The following is a 20,983-nucleotide window of genomic DNA, read 5'->3' on the forward strand; positions in this document are numbered from 1 at the left end:
CAGTACAATCTGATTTTTAACACCTAGCATCCGATTTACATCCTACGGTCGATTTCACATGTCCTGATATTTCTGGTACTGTGAAAAAGTGATACCGGAGATGTTAGCGTCCATGTGTCCAATACATGTAGCACATGTGTGGCAACCATGTGCCATCTGTGTGCCACATCAGTACCACATGGCAGGTGCCAGGGAAGCCGGGTGCTGAAAACAACTCATCATTTTCCCCTGCTCTGCCAGTGATCAGCATGATTAGTGGAGAATTATGAGAGTTTTTTCAAGTGAGAACAATGACAGCAGAATGAGGCTTTTGGGACTATTACTCCCATCAACCTACACCTGCTGCTGCTAATAACAGTGACAGCAGGAGTGGCAGATGGGAGTATTCCACAACCGCTGCCTGCGCTATAAATAAATAAATAAATGAAAAAAAAACAGGATGGGTTCCTCTGTACGTTTTTAACCAGTCAGGCAAAATTTACAGCTGGGGGCTGCATCCCTCAGCTGTCAGCTTTAGCAAGGCTGATTATCAAGAATAGAGGGGTCCCCATGCTGATTTTTAAAAATTATTTAAATAAATAATTTTAAAAAACGGCATGGGGTCCTCCCATTTTTGACAACCAGTCTTACTAAAGCTGACAGCTGGGGGCTGGTATACTCAGGCTGTCAAAGGGCAGGAAATTATTTTCCCACACTTTTACAGAATTTTACTGACTTTTTCCGATTATAAGAAAAATGCTAGTTTTTCTGGTTACGAAACCGAATGTGCCATATTCGTGCTGAATTTATGCTTGGCAATTGTTTTCTGAACATATTCCCTCATCTCTAATAAGAATTAAAAGTTTGAAAATTGTTCAATATTCAAAAATTTTAGCCAAATTTACAATATTTTCACAAATAAATGCAAGTCATAGCGAACAAATATCATGAAGTACAATATGGTACGAGAAAACAGTCTCATAATCACTGGAATCCGTTGAAGTATTCCAGAGTTATTACCTCATAAAGTGACACTTGTCAGATACAAAAAATAAGGCCTGGTGATTAACCTACAAAAGTGACTTGGTACTTAATGGGTTAAACACATTGTGCCAGAAGCAGACTGCACCATACTGAATCTTTTACACTTGGAAATGTGATCTCACACAACAGCCATGTCACAATATATATATATATATATACGAGAAAAAAAGGAAAACAGCACACAAAGAAAATAATACAAAAAAGTGGGCTGAATGCGCAGGCGCTGACCACAATGCTATGCGTCTTAGGTCAGAAGCTATAGACATGCGCAGTGACTCCAGGAAGACGCCGAGATTTACACACAAACGGCGATATGCCTGTAAGTGTACTCTTTGTTTAATTACATACTAGATTGGGACATCTGTTTAGTTCTAATTGCTCATTACCATATTTGTGTGATATTTGCAGCCTAATGTGTATGCTGGACATTGTTTTACGGTGTAATTGTATAAATATGCACATGGACACTGATGCACTTTATTAGGATACAGAGTATGTTAGCACTAATGTTAGAAAAATGAATATTGTTTTATTGATGGTTAATAAGAAACATATGTATTAGCTATATATACCCACTTCATTTGTATACTCACTGCTTGAAAAAGGATTGGAAATCCGAAACGTTGCCACGCCGTCCAGGCATTAAAGCCCACTTTTTTGTATTATTTTCTTTGTGTGCTGTTTTCCTTTTTTTCTCGTATGTTTGGAACCATTTGGACTTTGGTTTGGAAAGCTTTGCACCACAAGTTTGGTAATATGATGCTGTTCTAATTTTTTTCTTATATATATATATATATATATATATATATATACAGTATATACATATACATAGCAGTATATATTATCTACACGTAAATAAAGTAGTATTGCTCACTTTATATAATCATTTTTTTTACTACTTTAAGTTATAGCATATTATTAATATTGTTATAAAAAAACAGTTCAAGTATATCTATTTGTACCCAAATGATATATATTCAGAATGAGTGGACTGTGTTGCAGTTCCTAGTACACAATACTGCAAGGGACTTTTTTGTCAGTAATTTTGGTCATTAATTTTTAAAATATAATAAAACGTACCTGCTAACATTAATGCTCGAACACAATCAGTTCTACCTTGAATTGATGCCTTCATTAATGCTGTAAATCCATGAATATTTCTCTTCTCCAGGTCCAAATCAGGATAGTAATTCAATAAATAGTTTGTGATTGTTACATGTCCTAAAAGATTAAATACAGGCATTAAAGAAATTTCCAAGGAAAAGTCTCTAAACTATTATATAAATACAGTATTTATAATTATTTTTGCAGTATACATTTCAGACAACTGTGCCTACTATAGGATAATACCTGATGCAGTATGTGACTAGGACACACAACCTGTAAGGGTGTGTTACTGTAAAATGACTGCAAATAACATTAAATCACCATGTTTCGGGAATAGATAATGTGATGTGCACTATAATACAGCATATTGGTGCAAAAGAATAGCAAAAGTTACAACTCAATACATATTGGAAGCTCATTAAACTATATAGTGCACTTTAATGCAAAAAATATTCTGAAAACATTTTTACAATCATTATTAAATATACGGTATACAAGTAGACAAAATAACAGGAGATACAAATACAAAATAACTGCATACATAGGAGCTATATATATCATCTCATATAAGTAGATTTATGTACAGTACAGACCAAAAGTTTGGACACACCTTCTCGTTTAAATTTTTTTTTGTTTTTTCATGATTATGAAAATTGTAAATTTACACTGAAGGCATCAAAACTATGAATTAACACATGTGGAATTATATACTTAACAAAAAAGTGTGAAACAACTGAAAATATGTCTTATATTCTAGGTTCTTCAAAGTAGCCACCTTTTGCTTTGTTGACTGCTTTGCACACTCCTGGCTATCTCTTGATGAGCTTCAAGAGGTAGTCACCGGGAATGGTTTTCACTTCACAGGTGTGCCCTGTCAGGTTTAATAAGTGGGATTTCTTGCCTTATAAATGGGGTTGGGACCATCAGTTGTGTTGAGCAGAAGTCTGGTGGATACACAGCTGATAGTCCTACTGAATAGACTGCTAGAATTTTTATTATGGCAAGAAAAATGAGTGGCCATCATTACTTTAAGAAATGAAGGTCAGTCAGTCCGAAAAATTGGGAAAACTTTGAAAGTGTCCCCAAGTGCAGTTGCAAAAACCATCAAGCGCTACAAAGAAACTGGCTCACATGAGGACCGCCCCAGGAAAGGAAGACCAAGAGTCACCTCTGCTTCTTAGGATAAGTTTATCCGAGTCACCAGCCTCAGAAATTGCAGGTTAACAGCAGCTCATATTAGAGACCAGGTCAATGCCTCACAAAGTTCTAGCAGCAGACACATATCTACAACAACTGTTATGAGGAGACTTTGTGCAGCAGGCCTTCATGGTAAAATAGCTGCTAGGAAACCACTGCTAAGGATAGGCAACAAGCAGAAGAGACTTGCTTGGGCTAAAGAACACAAGGAATGGACATTAGACCAGTGGAAATCTGAGCTTTGGTCTGATGAGTCCAAATTTTATATCTTTGGTTCCAACCACCATGCATTTGTGCGATGCAGAAAAGTTGAACGGATAGACTCCACATGCCTGGTTCCCACCGTGAATCATGGAAGAGGTGGTGTGATGGTGTGGGGGTGCTTTGCTGGTGACACTGTTGGGGATTTATTCAAAATTGAAGGCATACTGAACCAGCATGGCTACCACAGCATCTTGCAGTGGCATGCTATTCCATCCGGTTTGCGTTTAGTTGGACCATCATTTATTTTTCAACAGGACAATGACCCCAAACACACCTCCAGGCTGTATAAGGGCTATTTGACCAAGAAGGAGATTGATGGGGTGCTACGCCAGATGACCTGGCCTCCACAGTCACCGAACCTGAACCCAAAATCGAGATGGTTTGGGGTGAGCTGGGCCGCAGAGTGAAGTCAAAGGGCCAACAAGTGCTAAGCATCTTTGGGAACTCCTTCAAGATTGTTGGAAGACCATTTCTGGTGACTACCTCTTGAAGCTCATCAAGAGAATGCCAAGAGTGTGCAAAGCAGTCATCAAAGCAAAAGGTGGCTACTTTGAAGAACCTAGAATATAAGACATGTTTTCTGTTATTTCACACTTTTTTGTTAAGTATATAATTCCACATGTGTTAATTCATAATTTTGATGCCTTCAGTGTGAATTTACACAAATCTTTAAATGAGAAGGTGTGTACAAACTTTTGGCCTGCACTGTATATTATTTTGTATTCCATTAGAAATAATTGACCTAAATTTATTAATAAATTTAAAAATTTTTTTGCATCCCCGGGTCATGTATGTTTTACTTCTATGAGGTTTCCTTCTTTTCTTGCCACCTGTATATTTACAAATATATTGTTACCTAATTCCTAGCAATGATATCTAAGTTATATTAACCCTGCTGTTCTGTTCGCATTTGCTATACAATTGTACTGTTCCCGGGTCAATATGACCCGACCTATTAATTCTTGATTTTTAGCTACTCTAAGTGTTTTATTTGAATATTTTTTTCATTATTATACTGTATGTGAACATGGTTGATCATAAAAAAATGAAAAATTTAAATTTAAACTTAATAATTTATTTTTTTTCATAAAAAGGTTACACGGGCTTTTTACAATTATCTTTGATTGTTGACATTCTGCACACAAATAACAAAGAAGCTTTACATTACTATTACTAAAACATGAAATTTAACTTTTTGAAAACAATATTTATAAATCAACAAATGAAAAATCATAAAAACTTCAACCTTTTTAGAAAGAAAAAAGAAAAACTGAACATGTTCATGCGTTTTTACACTGAACACAATAATATGGCACATGTCCTTTACACAGATATTTTGAACATCCAGAACATGTCAGATTAGTCTTATTGTCACAGGAAGATGGACAGAAGCTACATCTCTTCCCTTTTTTACTGGTAGCTGTGCTGCTGGTAGCTGTGCTGGTGGAGGCCGTGGATGTGGAGTCTCTTTCTTGAGCATGCTGGACACTTTTTACAATGGCTGTTGCTCATTCACTTCTGGGGGTCACTTTTCTGCTCTCAATACTTGGCCTAACCAGGGATTTGCCCAATTCCTCAAGAAATAATCTCTTTTAAGCAGCTTATTCCGGTTCCAATCAGGGTCGATTTCTCTCCATAAGACAAATGCATTGTTTGCAGAAACATCCAGTAGGTTATAAAATAAAATCATTGGCCACCGATTGGTTTTGCGTTTGCATGTATATGTTGATATTGCTTGGTCTAAAGTATCAACTGCTCCCTTTGTGGCATTATAATCCAAAATAATGTCAGGCCTTCTGTCTTCTCTATCACTTACGGCATTGTCATGGTCTCATTAGAATTACCTAAGTTTGGAAAAGAAAATAATAGTTGTAAAAATATGTATTCACAGCGTCAGTCAATAGACATTTTAGAAACATTTTTATCCAAGTTTTGAAGAAAAAAGAATACCTGTAAAGATGTGTATTTACAGCTTAGTGCTCTCTCTCTCACAGATTCCAGTGTCTCTTTCACAGGACTTAGTTTCAGGGTGTATGTCAAATGACTGGTGTCCAATTTATAAGACAACAGTGTCTTCTCTCACAAACTGAAAATGCATTTGACTAAATAAATACTTGATTACTGAGTGATGACAGTGAAACCCCCAGCCTTTGAATGATAGACAACCAGTCTCCTCTCTCACAAACAGCAAATGGATAATACTAGATAATTACTTGTTTACTGATAAGAACAGTGAAACCACCACCATTTTGGATGAAGTACACATAAAAAGACATAACTTTTGCAGTCAGAAATAATTTTGTATTTTTTATTGATAAATTTGGGTCAATTATTTCTGAAAGAATATGAAATGCCATACATGAATCTACTTATATGAGATGGTGAGATGGTATATACATCTCATCTGTATGTAGTTATTTTTGTACTTGTATCCCTTATTATTTTATCTATTTGTATACTATATGTTTAATAAAGATTGTAAATGCTTTTTCACAATATTTTTGCCATTCTCTTCCTTATGTGAGGGGTGATCAGTAGTGTAAAGATGAGACCCCTAAGGTGATGGGTGATCAGCAGTGTCAAAAAGAGACCCCTAAGGTAAGGGGAAATCAGAAGGTGTACCAGTGGTTCCTTGCAGAGACTTGTCCCTCCAGGTCTCAGGCATATGTCTTATTGTAGTTGGTTGAGGAATGGCTCCAGGGTGAAACTTTGATCCCAGCAGAGGTGGTAGAGAGGGCGGTGGTCGACTGGCTGGTGAGGGCTCTGCCGGCTGCCCTGCAGCGTTGGGTGGAGCTAGTGGACTTGGACACTCTGGACCAGCTGATAAGTTGGACTGAGTGGTATCCTACTGTGTACAGTAGTATGGGAAAAGTCCACAAACCACTGTTGAGGTTAACCAGGACTGAGCCCGTGATGATGGGTAACTCGAAGTGAGGGTGACAAAAGTCTTGTTTCCCCTAAAGCGTCTTCAAGGTATAGTCGTGCTGCAGATATTAAGTGTTGGCGGTGTCAAGGACCCAGACATGTGGCTGTTAACTGCCCTCTGACATCTGAAAACATGGACTGCAGGTATATTTGCCATGTGTCTATGTATGCCTAGCCAGTTTATATTACCACTATGGGCACTGCCGGCAGTGAACCGCGGCTGTGCTGGGTGCTCATCAATGGGTGCCATACAGAGGCTCTCCTGGACTTGAGGAGTGTAGTGACTTTGATCAATGGGTGCCTTGTTGCTGGGGAAAACCCCAAAGGATGGAAAGTGGAAGCGATGGGTATCCATGGGGAAATCCGGGAGTACCCTACCACGGAGGTTACTTTTTCACATTATGTGGGGACATTAAACATATGGTGGGAGCTGTGAAGACCCTTCCATATGGGGCTGTGTTGGGAAGAGACTTGCCCCTGTTCCGGTCCCTGTGGGAGACCACGGTTAACCCTCCCAAGGTAAATGCTATTCTGGGAGCAGAACCCGAAGGTCCCAAGTCAGGGATACCTGCCATAGGGGTCACCAACCTAGGGGCAGAGTGTAACCCCAATAGGTCCCCCCTAGAGGTTGTGGCAGGAGAGGTCATGGAGACCCCACTGAACCCCGAGCTGGAAATGTCCCCTGATAAGTTTGGGACGCAAATACACAGGTATAAAAGATGCATGTATAAAAATAAACTAGGGATGTACACATGAGGCCCGCTCTGAAACCGGCCAGGGTTGTGGCCAGGGGTTAGGGTAAAAAAGATAGAGCCCTCGCTAGACAGCAGTGTCGAGAGGCTCAGGTTCAGGTGCAACTTGGTACGGAGGTATGCACAGAGTTGCCAGGGCAAACCGCGGAGTTTCAGCATGACAAAGTCTCCGAGGCACGGGTAAGGGTACGGAGGAAACGATGCCAAGTGCCCGAAGGCAGGTACTTGCTTTAAGGAGTGAATGTATGGCATATGAAGATATACTGAAATCAAACTTATTAACACAGGAGAAACATAGGAGTTTTATGGTAGAAAAACGTATGACAAATCTTTATTAATACAATCACACGTATATTGACAAACAATTTTTTAAAAATATTATATATGATGGTAAAGGACACCAATGAGCAACATACAGCACCATATAAAAATTTGAACGTCAGACGACCTCCAATCTTGGACCGGACCACTCGAGGGTTGGGAAGTGCACCTCCTACTAGGTAAGACAATCATTCATCTTACCTATAGTCCTCCAGTGTTTCCATGCTGAGATAAAGGTCAGTCAGCTGTCAGACTCGGACCGATCTGACAAGTCATAGCACCCTGGTCACGATTTCCTTAACTGTCTGCCTTATCCGCTTTGCCTCTCTGCTTTGCTGTTTTGCTTGTTTGCATATGTGATTGTTACCTCAGCCAGCCTTAAAAAAGATAGGGAGATGTACTGAGCGCATTCACTGTCACTCTGGTCCTGGTTATACTCTCAGCTTGACCAATGGTCACAGAAGTCTGAACTGTGTCTCTCCCAGTGGGCAAGTAGGAGTAGGGGCTTGATTACGCTGAGTGATTTTCCAACCTCTAAGTGGTTGGTGACTTCTTGCGGGTTCCCACCGGAAATTACCTGGCTAGGGTGATCATGTTTTAGCTGCAACATAAGTTCATAGGTTTTATTCTATATGGGTGGAAGGGTAACTACAATTACCGTATTGATGTGACTGAGTGATTGCGCTCTCCCTGTCTATTTAAAGTGTGTTTTGCCCAGGCATAGACTTCTCATCTCTACAAATCAGGCTGGCATATACAGTAAAAAGGTAAATTGTGAAGTGTTTTGGTGTTGAGGATTCACAGTATCTGACCTTAGTGCCAGTTTAAGATGTCTTTTGTCTGTTTGTATTGTGTATGATTTGCCGGCAGGAGGCATACTAGCATATGGTTAAAGTTTTGAATTCATTCTGCATATATATATATATATATATATACATATATATATATAATGTGGTGCAGTGACCAATGTTACAGCCAGGGGGTGCTGCGTGTGCACTTCAAGATGCACTTGGAGGCATAGTTGTGATGAGACAAAGTCCGGCAGAATTGTAGATGGCCGGTATGTGTGTCGCAGAGGAGGATACTCTGCGCTGTCAGTCTAAAGTTATGTTGTGGTCTGGGACCTGTAGTTCCACATATAAATGTGTAAGTTCAAATGCGAGATTGGCAGGGCTAGTCATGAGAGATGGGAGGGTCAGACTAGCCACACACACACACACCCACACTCCCACCCAGGGGAGTGGTTACAGGTATGTAATGTGACCAGGGTGTGGGTCACATGGTTCCAGTGTTTGGATCTGAATGGTGCCTGTGAGGTTCCTGTGCAAGGTCCTGGACGGTCGGTGTTGGAGGCTCCTGGGAGTGGAGTCATCCTGGAAGCACCTGGAGACCGTAGACCTGGACGGTCTATGTTGAGGACCTGGGACTGACGTGAAGTCAGTGTGAGGAGTGGAACTCCTGAGAGGTAACCCCGGACAAGGAGATTGTAATATACAGCAGAGAAGCCTATCTGCTACACAGGGCCGTATTTAGAGTTTCTGCTGCCCTAGGCACTTTTCGTGCTGCCTCCCCCATTGGTGAGTATGCCTAATGCAGACACTATCGGCAGTGACTTAGGCTACTTTCACATCAGCGATTTTTGACATTTGCGGCAGATCCGGCAGTTTTTCCGCATCCGTAACGGATCACTTATGGCAACAGTGTGTTCGGCCTCATTCATTCCCTATGGGACTTGCGGCACTTGCGGTTTTGCTGCGATCCGGCAAATGCGGTACTTGCAGCAACAAGAAAAAAATGCTGCTAGCAGTGTTTTTTTGTCTCACCTCAAGTGCTGCACATGTCCGCAAGTCCCATAGGGAATGAATGAGGCCGAACGCAGAGTGTGATATGTTACACGACAGAGGCGGAAAAACTGCAGTATCTGCCGCAAACGGAGAAAATCGCTGATGTGAAAGTAGCCTTAGCAAACCTTTCCATTAGTTGTCATGTGAGAATCTGGTGGATCTCATACACAGTACATGGTCAGTTGATTCTGCCACGGTTGCAAGGTTTGGCTGACAGGTTTTTAAGGGGAACCTGTCAGTCGATTCATACTACCAAAACCACGGGCAGCATCACTCAGACTGCAAACAGGGAAGTTTATCTCTGCAATGCTGGGACGTTTCAGAGAGGATAGTTTGAAGAGCTGGATGGGTAATTTAGTGAGAGAACGGACTAATCTGTTGCTATCGTATGTGGGCTTCTCACTCCATGTCTCTAGATCAGGGGTGGGCAATTTATTTTCCCGAGGGGCCAGATGAAATACCATGACTGTTGTGGAGGCCGAACCAATAGCATGAAAATAATTCTACTTAATATTAATTAATATTAATTGTATCACTTAATATTGAGCAGAATTAAGTATGCTGACACCCCCCACAGCCCCTTAAATACAGCATGAGCCCCACACAGCCTCCCCATATACAGCATGAGACCAGCCTCTCATCTCCTCTCCTTTCCAGCCTCTCTTCTCCTTTCCAGCCTCTCTTCTCCTTTCCAGCCTCTCATCTCCTTACCAGCCTCTCATCTCCAGCCTCTCCTCTCCTGCCTCTCAGCTCCTTTCCAGCCTCTGATCTCCTTACCAGCCTCTGATCTCCTTACCAGCCTCTGATCTCCTTACCAGCCTCTGATCTCCTTACCAGCCTCTCATCTCCTTACCAGCCTCTCCTTTCCAGCCTCTCCTCTCCTTACCAGCCTCTCATCTCCTTACCAGCCTCTCCTTTCCAGCCTCTCCTTTCCAGCCTCTCCTCTCCTGCCTCTCATCTCCTTACCAGACTCTCATCTCCTTACCAGACTCTCCTCTCCTTATCAGACTCTCCTCTCCTTACCAGCCTCTCATCAACTTACCAGCCTCTCATCTCCTTACCAGCCTCTCATCTCCTTAGCAGCCTCTCCTCCCCAGCCTCTCCACTCCAGCCTCTCCTCTCCAGCCTCTCCTCTCCAGCCTCTCCTCTCCAGCCTCTCCTCTCCTTTCCAGCCTCTCCTCTCCTTCCCAGCCTCTCCTCTCCTTTCCAGCCTCTCCTCTCCTTACCAGCCTCTCATCTCCTTACCAGCCTCTCCTCTCCTGCCTCTCAGCTCCTTACCAGCCTCTCATCTCCTTACCAGCCTCTCCTTTCCAGCCTCTCCTCTCCTTACCAGCCTCTCATCTCCTTACCAGCCTCTGCTTTCCAGCCTCTCCTCTCCTGCCTCTCAGCTCCTTACCAGCCTCTCCTTTCCAGCCTCTCCTCTCCTGCCTCTCAGCTCCTTTCCAGTCTCTCCTTTCCAGCCTCTCCTCTCCTGCCTCTCATCTCCTTACCAGCCTCTCATCTCCTTAACAGCCTCTCCTTACCAGCCTCTACTCTCCTTACCAGCCTCTCCTCTCCTTACCAGCCTCTCCTTTCCAGCCTCTCCTCTCCTACCTCTCAGCTCCTTACCAGCCTCTCATCTCCTTACCAGCCTCTCCTTTCCAGCCTCTCCTCTCCTTACCAGCCTCTCCTTTCCAGCCTCTCCTCTCCTTTCCAGCCTCTCATCTCCTTACCAGCCTCTCAACTCCTGCCTCTCAGCTCCTTACCAGCCTCTCCTTACCAGCCTCTCCTCTCCTTACCAGCCTCTCATCTCCTTACCAGCCTCTGCTTACCAGCCTCTCAGCTCCTTACCAGCCTCTCATCTCCTTACCAGCCTCTCCTTACCAGCCTCTCCTCTCCTTTCCAGCCTCTCCTCTCCAGCCTCTCCTCTCCTGCCTCTCCTCTCCTTTCCAGCCTCTCCTCTCCTTTCCAGCCTCTCCTCTCCTTTCCAGCCTCTCCTCTCATTTCCAGCCTCTCCTCTCCTTTCCAGCCTCTCCTCTCCTTTCCAGCCTCTCCTCTCCTTACCAGCCTCTCATCTCCTTACCAGCCTCTCCTCTCCTGCCTCTCAGCTCCTTACCAGCCGCTCATCTCCTTACCAGCCTCTCCTTTCCAGCCTCTCCTCTCCTTACCAGCCTCTGCTTACCAGCCTCTGCTTTCCAGCCTCTCCTCTCCTGCCTCTCAGCTCCTTACCAGCCTCTCCTTTCCAGCCTCTCCTCTCCTGCCTCTCAGCTCCTTTCCAGCCTCTCCTTTCCAGCCTCTCCTCTCCTGCCTCTCATCTCCTTACCAGCCTCTCATCTCCTTACCAGCCTCTCATCTCCTTACCAGCCTCTCCTCTCCTTACCAGCCTCTCCTCTCCTTACCAGCCTCTCATCTCCTTACCAGCCTCTCCTCTCCAGCCTCTCCTCTCCAGCCTCTCCTCTCCAGCCTCTCCTCTCCAGCCTCTCCTCTCCTGCCTCTCCTCTCCTTTCCAGCCTCTCCTCTCCTTTCCAGCCTCTCCTCTCCTTTCCAGCCTCTCCTCTCCTTTCCAGCCTCTCATCTCCTTACCAGCCTCTCAACTCCTGCCTCTCAGCTCCTTACCAGCCTCTCCTTACCAGCCTCTCCTCTCCTTACCAGCCTCTCATCTCCTTACCAGCCTCTGCTTACCAGCCTCTCAGCTCCTTACCAGCCTCTCATCTCCTTACCAGCCTCTCCTTACCAGCCTCTCCTCTCCTTACCAGCCTCTCATCTCCTTACCAGCCTCTCTTTTCCAGCTTCTCCTCTCCTGCCTCTCAGCTCCTTACCAGCCTCTCATCTCCTTACCAGCCTCTCCTCTCCAGCCTCTCCACTCCAGCCTCTCCTCTCCAGCCTCTCCTCTCCAGCCTCTCCTCTCCAGCCTCTCCTCTCCTGCCTCTCCTCTCCTTTCCAGCCTCTCCTCTCCTTTCCAGCCTCTCCTCTCCTCACCAGCCTCTCATCTCCTTACCAGCCTCTCCTCTCCTGCCTCTCAGCTCCTTACCAGCCTCTCATCTCCTTACCAGCCTCTCCTTACCAGCCTCTCCTCTCCTTACCAGCCTCTCATCTCCTTACCAGCCTCTGCTTACCAGCCTCTGCTTTCCAGCCTCTCCTCTCCTGCCTCTCAGCTCCTTACCAGCCTCTCCTTTCCAGCCTCTCCTCTCCTGCCTCTCAGCTCCTTTCCAGCCTCTCCTTTCCAGCCTCTCCTCTCCTGCCTCTCATCTCCTTACCAGCCTCTCATCTCTTTACCAGCCTCTCATCTCCTTACCAGACTCTCCTTACCAGCCTCTCCTCTCCTTACCAGCCTCTCATCTCCTTACCAGCCTCTCCTTTCCAGCTTCTCCTCTCCTGCCTCTCAGCTCCTTACCAGCCTCTCATCTCCTTAGCAGCCTCTCCTCTCCAGCCTCTCCACTCCAGCCTCTCCTCTCCAGCCTCTCCTCTCCTGCCTCTCCTCTCCTTTCCAGCCTCTCCTCTCCTTTCCAGCCTCTCCTCTCCTTTCCAGCCTCTCCTCTCCTTTCCAGCCTCTCCTCTCCTTACCAGCCTCTCATCTCCTTACCAGCCTCTCCTCTCCTGCCTCTCAGCTCCTTACCAGCCTCTCATCTCCTTACCAGCCTCTCCTTTCCAGCCTCTCCTCTCCTTACCAGCCTCTCATCTCCTTACCAGCCTCTGCTTACCAGCCTCTGCTTTCCAGCCTCTCCTCTCCTGCCTCTCAGCTCCTTACCAGCCTCTCCTTTCCAGCCTCTCCTCTCCTGCCTCTCAGCTCCTTTCCAGCCTCTCCTTTCCAGCCTCTCCTCTCCTGCCTCTCATCTCCTTACCAGCCTCTCATCTCCTTACCAGCCTCTCCTTACCAGCCTCTCCTCTCCTTACCAGCTTCTCATCTCCTTACCAGCCTCTCCTTTCCAGCTTCTCCTCTCCTGCCTCTCAGCTCCTTACCAGCCTCTCCTCTCCTTACCAGCCTCTCCTCTCCTTTCCAGCCTCTCCTCTCCTTACCAGCCTCTCATCTCCTTACCAGCCTCTCCTTACCAGCCTCTCCTCTCCTTACCAGCCTCTCATCTCCTTACCGGCCTCTCCTTTCCAGCCTCTCCTCTCCTGCCTCTCAGCTGCTTACCAACCTCTCATCTCCTTTCCAGCCTCTCCTCTCCTTTCCAGCCTCTCCTCTCCTTACCAGCCTCTCATCTCCTTTCCAGCCTCTCCTTTCCAGCCTCTCCTTTCCAGCCTCTCCTCTCCTTTCCAGCCTCTCCTCTCCTTTCCAGCCTCTCCTCTCCTTACCAGCCTCTCATCTCCTTACCAGCCTCTCCTTTCCAGCCTCTCCTCTCCTGCCTCTCAGCTCCTTACCCGCCTCTCATCTCCTTACCAGCTTCTCCTTACCAGCCTCTCATCTCCTTACCAGCCTCTCATCTCCTTACCAGCCTCTCATCTCCCTACCAGCCTCTCATCTCCTTTCCAGCCTCTCCTCTCCTGCCTCTCCTCTCCTTACCCGCCTCTCATCTCCTTACCAGCCTCTCCTTTCCAGCCTCTCCTCTCCTGCCTCTCATCTCCTTTCCAGCCTCTCCTTTCTAGCCTCTCCTCTCCTGCCTCTCAGATCCTTACCAGCCTCTCATCTCCTTACCAGCCTCTCCTTACCTTAATTCTACTCAATATTAATTAATATTAATTGTATCACTTAATATTGAGCAGAATTAAGTATGCTGACACCCCCCAGAGCCCCTTAAATACAGCATGAGCCCCACACAGCCTCCCCATATGCAGCATGAGACCAGCCTCTCCTCTCCTTTCCAGCCTCTCCTCTCCTTTCCAGCCTCTCATCTCCTTACCAGCCTCTCATCTCCAGCCTCTCATCTCCTTATCAGCCTCTCATCTCCTTACCAGCCTCTCATCTCCTTACCAGCCTATCATCTCCTTACCAGCCTCTCATCTCCTTACCAGCCTCTCATCTCCTTACAAGCCTCTCATCTCCTTACCAGCCTCTCATCCCCTTACCAGCCTCTCATCTCCTTACCAGCCTCTCCTTTCCAGCCTCTCCTCTCCTGCCTCTCAGCTCCTTACCAGCCTCTCATCTCCTTACCAGCCTCTCCTTTCCAGCTTCTCCTCTCCTTACCAGCCTCTCAACTCCTTACCAGCCTCTCCTTTCCAGCCTCTCAGCTCCTTACCAGCCTCTGAGCTCCTTACCAGCCTCTCATCTCCTTACCAGCCTCTCATCTCCTTACCAGCCTCTCCTTTCCAGCCTCTCCTTACCAGCCTCTCATCTCCTTACCAGCCTCTCCTTACCAGCCTCTCCTCTCCTTACCAGCCTCTCATCTCCTTTCCAGCCTCTCCTTTCCAGCCTCTCCTCTCCTGCCTCTCAGCTCTTTACCAGCCTCTCATCTCCTTACCAGCCTCTCCTTTCCAGCCTCTCCTCTCCTTTCCAGCCTCTCCTTTCCAGCCTCTCCTTTCCAGCCTCTCCTCTCCTGCCTCTCCTCTCCTGCCTCTCCTCTCCTTACCAGCCTCTCCTCTCCTTACCAGCCTCTCATCTCCTTACCAGCCTCTCCTTTCCAGCCTCTCCTCTCCTGCCTCTCAGCTCCTTACCAGCCTCTCATCTCCTTACCAGCCTCTCCTTTCCAGCCTCTCCTTACCAGCCTCTCATCTCCTTACCAGCCTCTCCTTACCAGCCTCTCCTCTCCTTACCAGCCTCTCCTCTCCTTTCCAGCCTCTTCTCTCCTGCCTCTCAGCTCCTTACCAGCCTCTCCTTTCCAGCCTCTCCTCTCCTGCCTCTCAGCTCCTTTCCAGCCTCTCCTTTCCAGCCTCTCATCTCCTTACCAGCCTCTCATCTCCTTACCAGCCTCTCATCTCCTTAACAGCCTCTCCTTTCCAGCCGCTCCTCTCCTGCCTCTCCTTTCCAGCCTCTCCTCTCCTGCCTCTCAGCTCCTTACCAGCCTCTCATCTCCTTACCAGCCTCTCCTTACCAGCCTCTCCTCTCCTTACCAGCCTCTCATCTCCTTACCAGCCTCTCCTTTCCAGCCTCTCCTCTCCTTACCAGCCTCTCATCTCCTTTCCAGCCTCTCCTTTCCAGCCTCTCCTCTCCTGCCTCTCCTCTCCTACCTCTCAGCTCCTTACCAGCCTCTCATCTCCTTAGCAGCCTCTCCTTTCCAGCCTCTCCTCTCCTGCCTCTCAGCTCCTTACCAACCTCTCATCTCCTTTCCAGCTTCTCCTTTCCAGCCTCTCCTCTCCTGCCTCTCAGCTCCTTACCAGCCTCTCACCTCCTTACTAGCCTCTCCTTTCCAGCCTCTCCTCTCCTTACCAGCCTCTCATCTCCTTACCAGCCTCTCCTTTTCAGCCTCTCCTCTCCTGCCTCTCCTCTCCTGCCTCTCAGCTCCTTACCAGCCTCTCATCTCCTTACCAACCTCTCCTTTCCAGCCTCTCCTCTCCTGCCTCTCCTCTCCTTACCAGCCTCTCCTCTCCTTACCAGCCTCTCATCTCCTTACCAGCCTCTCCTTTCCAGCCTCTCCTCTCCTGCCTCTCATCTCCTTTCCAGCCTCTCCTTTCTAGCCTCTCCTCTCCTGCCTCTCAGATCCTTACCAGCCTCTCCTTACCTTAATTCTACTCAATATTAATTAATATTAATTGTATCACTTAATATTGAGCAGAATTAAGTATGCTGACACCCCCAGAGCCCCTTAAATACAGCATGAGCCCCACACAGCCTCCCCATATGCAGCATGAGACCAGCCTCTCATCTCCTTTCCAGCCTCTCATCTCCTTACCAGCCTCTCATCTCCAGCCTCTCCTCTCCTGCCTCTCATCTCCTCTCCTGCCTCTCATCTCCTTACCAGCCTCTCATCTCCTTACCAGCCTCTCATCTCCTTACCAGCCTCTCATCTCCTTACCAGCCTCTCCTTTCCAGCCTCTCCTCTCCTGCCTCTCAGCTCCTTACCAGCCTCTCATCTCCTTACCAGCCTCTCCTTACCAGCCTCTCCTCTCCTTACCAGCCTCTCCTCTCCTTACCAGCCTCTCAACTCCTTACCAGCCTCTCCTTTCCAGCCTCTCAGCTCCTCACCAGCCTCTCATCTCCTTACCAGCCTCTCATCTCCTTACCAGCCTCTCATCTCCTTACCAGCCTCTCCTCTCCTTACCAGCCTCTCCTTTCCAGCCTCTCCTTACCAGCCTCTCATCTCCTTACCAGCCTCTCCTTTCCAGCCTCTCCTCTCCTTAACAGCCTCTCATCTCCTTACCAGCCTCTCCTTTCCAGCCTCTCCTCTCCTGCCTCTCAGCTCCTTACCAGCCTCTCATCTCCTTACCAGCCTCTCCTTTCCAGCCTCTCCCCACCTTACCAGCCTCTCCTTTCCAGCCTCTCCTTTTCAGCCTCTCCTCTCCTGCCTCTCCTCTCCTGCCTCTCAGCTCCTTACCAGCCTCTCATCTCCTTACCAACCTCTCATCTCCTTACCAGCCTCTCCTTACCAGCCTCTCCTTACCAGCCTCTCCTTACCAGCCTCTCATCTCCTTTCCAGCCTCTCCTTACCAGCCTCTCCTTACCAGCCTCTCCTTACCAGCCTCTCATCTCCTTTCCAGCCTCTCCTCTCCTGCCTCTCCTCTCCTGCCTCTCAGCTCCTTACCAGCCTCTGATCTCCTTACCAGCCTCTGATCTCCTTACCAGCCTCTGATCTCCTTACCAGCCTCTTATCTCCTTACCAGCCTCTCATCTCCTTAGCAGCCTCTCCTCTCCAGCCTCTCCTCTCCAGCCTCTCCTCTCCTGCCTCTCCTCTCCTTTCCAGCCTCTCCTCTCCTTTCCAGCCTCTCCTCTCCTTTCCAGCCTCTCCTCTCCTTACCAGCCTCTCATCTCCTTACCAGCCTCTCCTGCCTCTCAGCTCCTTACCAGCCTCTCATCTCCTTACCAGCCTCTCCTTTCCAGCCTCTCCTCTCCTTACCAGCCTCTCATCTCTTTACCAGCCTCTCCTTTCCAGCCTCTCCTCTCATTACCAGCCTCGCATCTCCTTACCAGCCTCTCCTTTCCAGCCTCTCCTCTCCTGCCTCTCAGCTCCTTACCAGCCTCTCCTTACCAGCCTCTCCCCTCCTTACCAGCCTCTCCTTACCAGCCTCTCCTTTCCAGCCTCTCCTCTCCTGCCTCTCCTCTCCTGCCTCTCAGCTCCTTACCAGCCTCTCCTCTCCTTACCAGCCTCTCATCTCCTTACCAGCCTCTCCTTTCCGGCCTCTCCTCTCCTGCCTCTCAGCTCCTTACCAGCCTCTCAGCTCCTTACCAGCCTCTCATCTCCTTACCAGCCTCTCATCTCCTTTCCAGCATCTCCTTTCCAGCCTCTCCTTACCAGCCTCTCCTCTCCTTACCAGCCTCTCATCTCCTTTCCAGCCTCTTCTCTCCTGCCTCTCAGCTCCTTACCAGCCTCTCCTTTCCAGCCTCTCCTCTCCTGCCTCTCAGCTTCTTTCCAGCCTCTCCTTTCCAGCCTCTCCTCTCCTGCCTCTCATCTCCTTACCAGCCTCTCATCTCCTTACCAGCCTCTCATCTCCTTAACAGCCTCTCCTTTCCAGCCGCTCCTCTCCTGCCTCTCAGCTCCTTACCAGCCTCTCCTTTCCAGCCTCTCCTCTCCTGCCTCTCAGCTCCTTACCAGCCTCTCATCTCCTTACCAGCCTCTCCTTACCAGCCTCTACTCTCATTACCAGCCTCTCATCTCCTTACCAGCCTCTCCTTTCCAGCCTCTCCTCTCCTTACCAGCCTCTCATCTCCTTTCCAGCCTCTCCTTTCCAGCCTCTCCTCTCCTGCCTCTCCTCTCCTGCCTCTCAGCTCCTTACCAGCCTCTCATCTCCTTACTAGCCTCTCCTTTCCAGCCTCTCCTCTCCTTACCAGCCTCTCATCTCCTTACCAGCCTCTCCTCTCCTGCCTCTCCTCTCCTTACCAGCCTCTCCTCTCCTTACCAGCCTCTCATCTCCTTACCAGCCTCTCCTTTCCAGCCTCTCATCTCCTGCCTCTCAGCTCCTTACCAGCCTCTCCTTACCTTCATTCTACTCAATATTAATTAATATTAATTGTATCACTTAATATTGAGCAGAATTAAGTATGCTGACACCCCCCAGAGCCCCTTAAATACAGCATGAGCCCCACACAGCCTCCCCATATGCAGCATGAGACCAGCCTCTCATCTCCTTTCCAGCCTCTCATCTCCTTACCAGCCTCTTATCTCCAGCCTCTCCTCTCCTGCCTCTCATCTCCTTACCAGCCTCTCATCTCCTTACCAGCCTCTCATCTCCTTACCAGCCTCTCATCTCCTTACCAGCCTCTCATCTCCTTACCAGCCTCTCCTTTCCAGCCTCTCCTCTCCTGCCTCTCAGCTCCTTACCAGCCTCTCATCTCCTTACCAGCCTCTCCTTTCCAGCCTCTCCTCTCCTTACCAGCCTCTCAACTCCTTACCAGCCTCTCCTTTCCAGCCTCTCAGCTCCTCACCAGCCTCTCATCTCCTTACCAGCCTCTCATCTCCTTACCAGCCTCTCCTCTCCTTACCAGCCTCTCCTTTCCAGCCTCTCCTTACCAGCCTCTCATCTCCTTACCAGCCTCTCCTTTCCAGCCTCTCCTCTCCTTACCAGCCTCTCATCTCCTTTCCAGCCTCTCCTTTCCAGCCTCTCCTCTCCTGCCTCTCAGCTCCTTACCAGCCTCTCATCTCCTTACCAGCCTCTCCTTTCCAGCCTCTCCCCTCCTTACCAGCCTCTCCTTACCAGCCTCTCCTTTCCAGCCTCTCCTCTCCTGCCTCTCCTCTCCTGCCTCTCAGCTCCTTACCAGCCTCTCCTCTCCTTACCAGCCTCTCATCTCCTTACCAGCCTCTCCTTTCCAGCCTCTCCTCTCCTGCCTCTCAGCTCCTTACCAGCCTCTCCTTTCCAGCCTCTCCTCTCCTTACCAGCCTCTCATCTCCTTTCCAGCCTCTCCTTTCCAGCCTCTCCTCTCCTGCCTCTCCTCTCCTGCCTCTCAGCTCCTTACCAGCCTCTCATCTCCTTACTAGCCTCTCCTTTCCAGCCTCTCCTCTCCTTACCAGCCTCTCATCTCCTTACCAGCCTCTCCTCTCCTGCCTCTCCTCTCCTTACCAGCCTCTCCTCTCCTTACCAGCCTCTCATCTCCTTACCAGCCTCTCCTTTCCAGCCTCTCCTCTCCTGCCTCTCATCTCCTTTCCAGCCTCTCCTTTATAGCCTCTCATCTCCTGCCTCTCAGCTCCTTACCAGCCTCTCCTTACCTTCATTCTACTCAATATTAATTAATATTAATTGTATCACTTAATATTGAGCAGAATTAAGTATGCTGACACCCCCCAGAGCCCCTTAAATACAGCATGAGCCCCACACAGCCTCCCCATATGCAGCATGAGACCAGCCTCTCATCTCCTTTCCAGCCTCTCCTCTCCTTTCCAGCCTCTCATCTCCTTACCAGCCTCTCATCTCCTTACCAGCCTCTCATTTCCTTACCAGCCTCTCATCTCCTTACCAGCCTCTCATCTCCTTACAAGCCTCTCATCTCCTTACAAGCCTCTCATCTCCTTACCAGCCTCTCATCTCCTTACCAGCCTCTCCTTTCCAGCCTCTCCTCTCCTGCCTCTCATCTCCTTACCAGCCTCTCATCTCCTTACCAGCCTCTCATTTCCTTACCAGCCTCTCATCTCCTTACCAGCCTCTCATCTCCTTACAAGCCTCTCATCTCCTTACAAGCCTCTCATCTCCTTACCAGCCTCTCATCTCCTTACCAGCCTCTCCTTTCCAGCCTCTCCTCTCCTGCCTCTCAGCTCCTTACCAGCCTCTCATCTCCTTACCAGCCTCTCCTTTCCAGCCTCTCCTCTCCTTACCAGCCTCTCAACTCCTTACCAGCCTCTCCTTTCCAGCCTCTCAGCTCCTTACCAGCCTCTGAGCTCCTTACCAGCCTCTCATCTCCTTACCAGCCTCTCCTCTCCAGCCTCTCCTTTCCAGCCTCTCCTTACCAGCCTCTCATCTCCTTACCAGCCTCTCCTTTCCAGCCTCTCCTCTCCTTACCAGCCTCTCATCTCCTTACCAGCCTCTCCTTTCCAGCCTCTCCTCTCCTGCCTCTCAGCTCCTTACCAGCCTCTCATCTCCTTACCAGCCTCTCCTTTCCAGCCTCTCCCCTCCTTACCAGCCTCTCCTTACCAGCCTCTCCTTTCCAGCCTCTCCTCTCCTGCCTCTCCTCTCCTTACCAGCCTCTCATCTCTTTACCAGCCTCTCATCTCCTTACCAGCCTCTCCTTACCAGCCTCTCCTCTCCTTACCAGCCTCTCATCTCCTTACCAGCCTCTCCTTTCCAGCTTCTCCTCTCCTGCCTCTCAGCTCCTTACCAGCCTCTCATCTCCTTAGCAGCCTCTCCTCTCCAGCCTCTCCACTCCAGCCTCTCCTCTCCAGCCTCTCCTCTCCAGCCTCTCCTCTCCTTTCCAGCCTCTCCTCTCCTTTCCAGCCTCTCCTCTCCTTACCAGCCTCTCATCTCCTTACCAGCCTCTCCTCTCCTGCCTCTCAGCTCCTTACCAGCCTCTCATCTCCTTACCAGCCTCTCCTTTCCAGCCTCTCCTCTCCTTAC

At 48.4% G+C, this 20,983-nt stretch overlaps 1 protein-coding gene across 1 annotated transcript in view; it reads right to left on the reverse strand.

The window, feature by feature from the left end:
* Positions 1 to 20,983, reverse strand: part of ANKRD33B (ankyrin repeat domain 33B) — a 1,522,421-nt gene that overhangs the window by 387,519 nt on the left and 1,113,919 nt on the right. The window contains exon 4 of the mRNA XM_069730449.1: positions 2,104 to 2,244. Coding sequence (XP_069586550.1) covers positions 2,104 to 2,244 — 141 coding nt within the window. The remainder of the gene's footprint in view (positions 1 to 2,103; positions 2,245 to 20,983) is intronic.

The sequence above is a fragment of the Ranitomeya imitator genome, chromosome 6 (assembly GCF_032444005.1).
Source record: "Ranitomeya imitator isolate aRanImi1 chromosome 6, aRanImi1.pri, whole genome shotgun sequence".
Taxonomy (NCBI): Eukaryota; Metazoa; Chordata; class Amphibia; order Anura; family Dendrobatidae; genus Ranitomeya; species Ranitomeya imitator.